This window comes from Ruditapes philippinarum, unplaced genomic scaffold (genome assembly GCF_026571515.1).
Source record: "Ruditapes philippinarum isolate M1 unplaced genomic scaffold, ASM2657151v2 ctg1683_1_1_1_1, whole genome shotgun sequence".
NCBI lineage: Eukaryota > Metazoa > Mollusca > Bivalvia > Venerida > Veneridae > Ruditapes > Ruditapes philippinarum.
Window position 1 is genome coordinate 1 of NW_026867030.1, and position 9,597 is coordinate 9,597.

The 9,597-nt window shown below is 41.9% G+C and overlaps 1 protein-coding gene across 1 annotated transcript; it reads right to left on the reverse strand.

Annotated features, from left to right (window-relative positions):
* Positions 1-5,266: 5,266 nt before the first annotated feature.
* Positions 5,267-6,676, reverse strand: LOC132734568 (uncharacterized). The gene has a single exon (XM_060721337.1). It carries the CDS (start codon positions 6,674-6,676, stop codon positions 5,267-5,269), a length of 1,410 nt encoding a protein of 469 aa, XP_060577320.1.
* Positions 6,677-9,597: the final 2,921 nt, after the last annotated feature.

Genomic DNA, 9,597 nt, shown 5'->3' on the forward strand with positions numbered 1-9,597 from the left:
AGGGGCTAAGTTCAGTAAGTGATTTGGAGCCGTTTGATTTGATTATTAGAAAACGGGGAAAACTTCCATCAATGAAATGTTTACCACTTGATCATCTTCTTGCGATTTTCGTTTTTTTTGTTTGTATATCCATGATTAAAGATATTAAAATTCGTCTCCCGGGTTCCGTCAGCCACTCGGACTCCAACATGGGGATGTGCGATGGAGACGGATATCCAGTCTCCGCACATCGAAAGGATACCAGAGAGATATACTCGCATAAATTGCAAATATTTACAACCTACCCCAATTAGCCCATTAGCCACCGCCTTCTTGGATATGTTATACTGTATTTATAATGCATATATGAAATATTGTTTTAACATAACGGCACCCATCATAGCAGTTTAAGTAGGAATTAAAGATATAAACTAGAAAACACAAGTAGGAATAAAAATTTAAACTCAGATTTTTTTTTTTTTAAAATAATTTGGTGGTGCATTGAATTGGGTTGATTCAATTTCGGGACCGTGTAAAGTTCAATGAAAAATTTTCAAGTATTTAAAAAAATAATATACCCAGGGCAAGGCATTATCCAGACGATTGACCAAAGCCCGGGCTCACTTGGGGTCACCCGTCTACCCTAAAAGCAGAGGCCAAAGCAGTGTGTTAGGGTACTGGAGATCCCTGGGTATCCTTCAACTACCAGGGACCCTCTTTTCTAGGTTACGGGACGCTGCCCGGCCAGGCAGTCTGGGTGTTGGCCATATGTCCGTCATAACCGCACGCGGCGCACCCCATAACGGACATATGTTTACTCACTTCCTCACCACGTAGAGGTACCCAAAAGAGGAGGAGAAAATCACCCAAACACCTACAAGGGGCCCGACGGAAAAGCAAGGACAGAAGACCGAACATTAAGACAATTCAGTCCAAAGGACCTTTAAGAATTGTCGATCATAGTCCTCCCACTTAGTTTCGTCAGGGGAAAGTGTAGCGCTCCAACTGTAAAGGGGTTGAACACCAAGCAATGCGGTAATGCCTTAAAATAATTGGGTCATAACATCGTTTAATAAACCGTTTGATAATTTTAGTGAAGACGGCAGAAAAATTACTATGACCAAAATGATTATAACGAAGTTTGTGAACGACATCTCCATAGAAGCAGAGATGTAATAAACGTCTGCAAGAGTCATTTTATTCAATTTAAAGTTCACTGGGATTTAATTAGAAAGCCCCCGCCGCCGCGCCCCCGCGCGCCCAATTGATCGAAATAAGGATATTCATGTTAAGAATGTCATCTAGATAGCGGGAAGTGGTTGTTAAATGCATGTATAATTTCCGGATGTGAAGTAGGGGAAAAGAATGAAAAAAAAAATTCCCCCTCATAGCAGTAAAGAAATAAAATCGGCTATCAGGGGTGGGGGGGGGGCACAAATTAGTTCCCCATTTGAAATGTCTATTATCTGTTTTGAAAACTGTATTTTCCAAACCTGAGGATTTTTTTTGACATAATTGTTATGCTAATAAAAAAGAAAGTGCTTTACAATCTTTGTCACAGGTCCACAATGTAATAATTGTTTAATGATACCATTGGTAAAGAAAGCCTTCATTGAATTGCAAAGCAAGAATCGTGACCTGTTCTCTTGCAAATGTTTTTTTGAATTAAAGATAATTATTTTATCATTTATAAGATTATGTGCCAATGTTGTATATTAAGGGTAGCAGAAATCATAAGTACTTTACAGATGAAGCTTGATAATTCTTAACTTTAAACTTATCTAAAATATCAGTTGAATTTTTAACAGACCAAAATAGAATTTTTGCCCTTGATTTTCATAAACTGTGTCACAGTATCTAATCACATGTGTCGTAATGGCAGTAAGACAAGAAGTCAATAAAATAGAAAGATGACTGGTAGTACAAGATGTAAGAATTAGCAATAGAGCGGGATTTATATGGATGTTTATGTAATTTTAGAAAATCCAGTACATGGAAGTTTAAGCTCTTTCTCATCAAACACGTACTTTAAAGTTAGAAATACTAGAAATATGACTGTTCACAATATCTGTTTCAGAAAGAACGGTTTTAGAATAAGCATAAGTGCTGTAAAGTTCATTTTGTAAAACATTTATATAATGAATACATCTTACGTTGATTATGTTATTGGCCTCCTTGTCAGCCGGAACTTAAGAGTGAAACGCTTATATATCCTTTCTAAGATGCCGTAAAGTAATTCTAGGTTTAGGTTCATTCCCACGATAAAAGTCGATGCGTGATTCAATAATATTAAAGATATTATGTTTCCATGTATTAAGTGCATTGCTATCAGCATTTTCGCGACGACACCATTTTTACTGAAAAGTCTCGATCGATTCAGCTATCTGACTTCGACAAACATTAAAATCAATATCGGAAGGAATTCTATATTTTTTGTCCTTTAAGAAATAAATTACGGATTATCTTTGTCGTTTATTATATCAAAATCAACCAGTGATTATATTGCCAAAATCCAAGTTACCGAATTTAGAATTTTTGCAGTCTCAACTAGTTGGTGTATTAGACTCAACGTCTAGGTCGGAGACAATTTTGTTATAATTGAATATGATATTTCGGACAGGTGTTTTAAATTCATAGCAATAATTGGAATCTCATAGTTTTTGAAATATTTAGGAATCGCGTCGGTAACGCGTTTATCACGAACAATACTAGGTAAATCGATGAAATCAATACCTTTGTTTAGAAAAGTAACTTTAAGAAAATGCCTGTCATGTTCAGCGGTGGTGTCGAATAAGGTCTTAAAATATGCTGTGTAAAACTTTGTATAAGGTAGGCGCAGTATATTAAGGATCAGTTTGGATAACTATGTTGTCAGCTTTTTCGTCTAAAGTTTTAAGAGACCGAAGAGAAAGAGAGGTTAGACGTGATAACATAGCATGTCTACCCGAATTAGTCAAGATGTTATTTAAATCGGAAACAGACGTAGTAATTTTCGTTTTACGTTTGATGTTACCATTTTTAAGTATTCCATGAGAACGAGATTTCCGCTTCCGTATGTTAAGAATAGAAAAAAAATGTCAATACTAGGATCTTTAGAAAAAATTCCTTGTTGAAAGATATTGTCATTAAGGCCAAGTGGAAAGGGGGTTTGTAATTTTTTCATTTATAGTGTTTTGCTTTTACTTTAAAATTAGACGATGGATCAGAATCGTAAATATTTTGTTGCACTGGTTGAATTGTTACATGTTTAAAAGAATGGCCAATTTTTCTAAAGTATTTGCTACGATTTCTCATTTTATAGAAGTATAGAACTGTCGCGATTGATTATAAAGGGATTGACAATACAAACAATCGACTTACCTTCCACGTATGGATCGCAGCCAAGCTAGGAATTGCCTAATTCTTCTGAGTATATATTACAACAATATGGCGCCCAACTGTCAGACTAAACACACTAGTTCCGGTTGGTCCGGAACCTTCCGTTAACTTCCGTCAACTCCCGTAACCAGTACCATACGGTACTACACTCCTCCCCGTCCTATTCTTTAGGAGGGGTCTGTGGCTCCAGGAAGTTAACCAAGCACTGACGCCTCTCTAGTCCAAGGGCAGACTAGAGCTTCCCGGTTCATACCGGTACTGGTACTTGACCATGATGCCAGAGGGCTGGACAACATGGCCTACTTGACTGAACCGTACCGATTTCAGCCAAGCCTCAAACCCCAGACACTCAATGGCTGTCAGACACTTTAGGAAAGCTAAGGAGTTGGGACTCCTCTGCTGACAAGCTGAACATGGCTTTCAGATTGTCTTCCTGGTGTCTTTCCAGCATGGATATCAATGACAGTAGACAGCGCCACTGCAACAAAACTGTCACAGCATTACCTTTTACCTTTGGGGTGAGATCTTTGGGCAAGGGTACCCTAAGAACCTCACAGAACTCCTTCGCTGCTTTCCTGTGATTACTGGTGCAAGTTTCCTGAGAAACCGGAACACCAGCACACTCCAGGTAAGTTACCAGGTCAAACAAAGTGCTATTAGACCCCAATAACCCCACCTGATCACCAGCTTCAAAGCACCAATCCTTCTGTTCGTAATGCTTTCACCTGTCAAACACATTTGGAATATGCCAGGGAGGTGGGCCTCCATAGCATGTCTCTGGGTAAGATCCTCAAAACATCCTGGCACTGGGCACCGAGATCCTTGCTGGCCACAGGGAATATCCTCTAAAATCTGTGCCAGTAACGGAACATCTACATTTTCAGGAATGGCCCTGATATCAGACGTTCGGTCTCTAACGCAACCTATACTTACCTTCTCTTCCCCTCCACTGAAGATTTGGCCTTCAGAGAGGGACTGTTGACCATGCTCACCGACCTCATTGGCAAGGATCGGCTGGCCATCTGCATCTGATTGGTTTTCATGAAAATCAATCCCGTAGATGACAGAAACCCTGGTACCCCCTGCTGGCCACCTAAACCGGAATCCGAAGACTCCACTGGTTTGGTTACCAACGGTACCACCTCATCTTCATCTGTGAAGAACTTGACCAATTGGTATGGGCCTTTTTACAATCTTCACATCCACCACACAAGGCAACTGATCCAGCCGCGCACCAGCAATTCCACCTCGGCATGTCCCACTTTGCAGTGGTATTTTTGACATTGCGTCAGCATTGGAATGCTCGCGACTCACACGATGTCTCAACACCATGTTAAACTGGGACAGCTCTTCCAGCCATCTCCCCAGTTGCCCTTTGTGGCTCCCTGAAATTCATCAACCACCTCAGACTTGAATGGTCAGTCCTGACCACAAATGGTCTTCCTAGCAAGTAGTGTCGGAACTGTTTGGTGAACCGAACTACTGCTAGCAGCTTTTCCTGGTCATGCAATAACCCCTGTTGCTCCTTGGTAAGAGCACAGCTACCAAATGCAACAACTTTCTCTTGCCTTCTTGCACCTGCAAGAGCTCTGCTCCAATCGAATCATTGGAAGCGACCGTTTCCAAGATAAATTCGTCCTGTTGATTTGGCAACGCTAACACCGGAGGTTGCGTCAACAAGCACTTCAAAGTCCTGAATGACTCTGCTTGTTCTTCGCCCCAGACAAAGTTGGCTTTGCCTGTGACGGCGTACAATGGGGCTGCTACCCTAGAGAAGTCCTTAACAAACACTCTATGATAGTTTACCAACCCCATAAACCTCTCTACCTGCTTGGCACTGTTTGGAACAGGCAATCCTTCACCACTGCTATGTCATGCTCTGTCATAGCAATGCTGTCTTTTGCCGACTTTACGGCCTAAAAACTCTACTTCTTTGTTGGAAGAAGATACATTCCTTCGGCTTAAGCTTTAGCTTATGCCTCCGAAATCTCGAAAGAGCCTCCCGCAAGTTTGAGAGATGGTCCTCAAAATTGCGTCCAAGCACGATGATATCATCGAGAAATGCCAGGACTGTCTTCCATGTCAAACCTCTCAGGACTAAGTCCATTGCTCTGGCAAATGTGGCTGGGGCACCACACAAACCAAAGCCTTCTCTGATGTTCAACTGGAAGAATGCGGAGTTGGCATCCAATTTTGAAAACCAAACACTGCCAGCAAATGTGTCCATGCAATCATCGACTAAAGGCAAAGGATACACGTCTTTGACTGTAACCTTATTCAACGTCCTATAGTCTATGCAATAACGCACAGAGCCGTCATGTTTTCTTATCAAAACTGGAGCAGATGCCCATTTGGATGTGGCATCTTGTACACCCCCAGCCTTCGGCATTCCCTGAGGCTGGGCCTCTTCTTCCCCTGCAAAGCATGTTGGCTTTCGCCTCATACCTTGCTTCACAAGCTTTGCCTCCTTGGTATCTATATCGCGTTCCTTATCAGTGAAGTCACCAAGGTCAAGTTCACCCTTGATGAAGACATCTTGGAACTCAATCAGCAATTGCGCTAATTGAATCCGTTGACCTTCATCAAGGCTGCCACAAGAGGTGTCATAGACCTCCTGCAGGTGTGGTGGTATTGGACCAACCGCACCTGATGTTTCAAACACTTTGCTGGGCAAAGATGTTTCAACATCACACTCATTCCTAACAACTTCACTGATGGCAAATGCCCTCCCTATCTCTGTTCCCCTCCTGACAAGGCGGTAGCTATCTGATCGATTAACAAGACACAACACAGGGGTGTTAGTGCCTTCATGTAACACTCGTGGAGCCAGAAATTTCTTCTGGTTCACTGGTTCCACGATATAGCTATGCAGGGGAGAGTGTAACCTGCATTGGACTCTCGCCACAGAGTGTGGAGGTATAACCTGTCTCTTAGACACCGTGACCTTGGATACCACGTGACTATCGGATGAATGAACATCTAGGGAGATGCGCATACCATCAAAGTAGAGCTCTGCTTTGCTCATGTCTAGCACAGATTTGCCAGGGTCACGAAGCAAATCAAAGCCCAACAGCATTTGTTGCTCAATGGGGGCAACAAACATGTTGACCTGGTACCACTGGTGACCAACCTTCAACTTAACCGGACCAGCTACAAAGGCTGCCATAGACAATTCCCTGCCAGCAGTTTGCAGCTTGACATCCCTTATCTTGGGGGGCTTGTGCTTCAGGGAATTGTAGACCTTATCAGAAATGATGGTCACCTGGGCAGCAGTATCTACCACTGCTGATACTTGGACATCCCCTACTTGGACCCCCATGGTAAACTGGGAAGAGGAATTGACCTGACAAACAACAACAGGGTCTGGTTCGACTCCCCCCTGTGCTTACTTGGCTGAAATTGGCAGCCAACCGGGATTTTTTAATTTTGCAGGTCTTGTCTGCAGACAGGGACGGGAAACGACCTACTTTTTCACCGTCCCATTCTAGTTTAACGACTTATGGTTGTCGTTAAGCTTAGGGCAATTTCTTTTAAAATGCCCTATTTCGCCACAATTGTAGCATCCGGCTGACCTGCAGGATTGGGACAATTCTGACAAAAATGTTTTTGTCAGTCTTTGCTCCAGGTCATTTAAGGCTTTGCTTAAGTCATCGGTTGACATAGGCTCTGCCTGCTGTTCCCGTGATGGCTGGGAAGCAACAGCAAAAACCTTTTCCGGCTTCTTCCGGTCACCATACATGGCCGCATACACCTGCTGGTACTGGCTGCACAGACTCAGGTTGCTGCATGCAAACATGGTGACCGGCCTCTTTGTCAACCATACCCTGACAGAATCTGTTCACTGTTTGGACAGTGACAAACTCCTCTGGCAGCTTCTTAAAAGCTCTATAACCTAGAGTGAGCACTCGGTCAGCCCACTCATCTAGGGACTCGGTTGTCTCTTGTGCTGCATTCTGAAAACTTACCTGTGCAGCAGCTGGCAACTCATGTTGGCCAAATCTGGCAGCCAACTTGCTAATCAGCCTCTTGTAGGTAAGCTGACCTTCTTGTTCACAGATAAGCGCATAATACTCTAGCGCTTTACCATCTAAACACCAGACAAGACAGCTAACTTGTTCTTCATCAGTCCACTCACCTTGTTGGACATAGCGAGTAAACTTTAAAAAGAACGGTTCCCAAGTACTCTTACCATCATATGATAAGTGTTCGGGAAAGGCAGATATCCGGTTACGAACCCTAGTCCGCCTATGGGCAATTGGTGCCCTGGCGAACACAGAGTCATCACTGCAATCACTATCCACTACCTGATCAAAACGTATGGTACGTTTTGGGGTGGTATAGTCTGGAAGTGGTAAGGTAGGGGGGTGTGTGGATTTTGACTTTTTGGCAGTAAAATCCGCAGGAGTCATCAACTTCAGATTTTTATGTGGAAAAACCTTGTCATCTGTTGCAAGGGTGCAAACAGATGACAGTTGTTGCTGCTTGTGAGCGGCCAGAACATTGGTTGCCGCTTTCACCACCTTCACCATTTCCAACCAATCATGCGTACTTGGCTGAATATCTTCCTCCTCCTCGTCCGTGTCTACCTCCAAGCTAGACTGGCCTAGCTTGTCAGTATTCTCAGCTGACAGAGACATATTCTGACTAAAGTCCATCATAGCAAGTATCTCAGGGGAGAACCTGCGACGACAGATGACCTCTAAAATCTCCCTGGTTATATTACCAGAGCTCTCCCTCACTGCAATGAGCGCCTTGGCTAGGCTTGCACCCACATTAGGTATTGCCTGTAGCCTTTCCTCAGACGCAAAGTTAATGGCAACCAAGGGTGGTTGCACAACCTCTACTTCCTGAGAAAATATCTCGAACTTTCCCTTTATATTGATATTCTCCATACCAACGAAAGATACCGAGAAATATTCAAGTTAAAATGTGTTTTAACTAAATAAATCTCAATATCTATCTTCTCCCCCTTTATATGGTAAAAGGGCTAAATGGAGACTATCAAAATATAACAGTTACTGTACCAGTGGCAGCAGAACGAAAAGGAAATCCGAAAAATAAACAAATTCCAAAGAATTTGGTCCTTCCAGGCCACGTCTAACCTAAGCGGAATTTGATGGCAAATTCCCGCTTAACTACGATTATTTACGTAGAAATTCTGGTTTAAATCGTTCAAGCAGATTGGCCCACTATGAACAAAACCAAGAATTCAGGTAGACTCCGTTCTATGAGTGCAGAATTTGAGGGCAAATTCGTACACAATCGGTAAAAATATGGACCTTTGGTAGCGTCTATCTTTCGGAACGGAATTCGTAAAAATTACCGCTGCAACCAATATAGAACTGTCGCGATTGATTATAAAGGGATTGACAATACAAACAATCGACTTACCTTCCACGTCTGGATCGTAGCCAAGCTAGGAATTGCCTAATTCTTCTGAGTATATATTACAACAATATGGCGCCCAACTGTCAGACTAAACACACTAGTTCCGGTTGGTCCGGAACCTTCCGTTAACTTCCGTCAACTCCCGTAACCAGTACCATACGGTACTACAGAAGTGTTCTCTGAATCTAATTTTAAGAGAGCGTCCTGTTTGCCCAACATACTTAATGCCGCAACCGGGAGGATTTCATGTTAACACATGAATAATATGAGTTGACTCTAATGAGTCTATATCAGAGTTAAAAATTGTATTAAAAGTTCTGCCATTAACTGTAGAGGTAATAGTAGACATGTGCGATATAAAGTTACAACATTCGCACCTCTTAGAATTACACTTGTTTATAGAAGGGTACTCTCTAGACCTATAAGGAAAATTGGTCTGTTTGATATTGTATTTCTTAAAAATTGTATGTTTAATATGTGAGATTCTAATACGGAGTGAATTTCTGAAAATGTTAGAATTACAATTAAAAGACTGCGGTATATAGAACGAATTAACAGATGACACATTTAAAGGTGAGAGAACGAGAGAAGGTATATTTCTTGTAATACTGTAATGCGGATGTGAATTATTTACAGATCTAGAGTGCAATCGAAGAGGAGAAAGAGATATTATATCATTTAAATTTGAACTATTCATGATTGGGTATGTAATAAATGGCTTTCTGCGAAAAATGGGGCATCAATTAAAGAACTGAGAGTCTGAATCAAATACAAAACTAAAACAGGTTATAAAAAATATTAACGCACCAGTGAACGCAGAACTTTCAAAAGGGTATAAAATAAATAGAATAA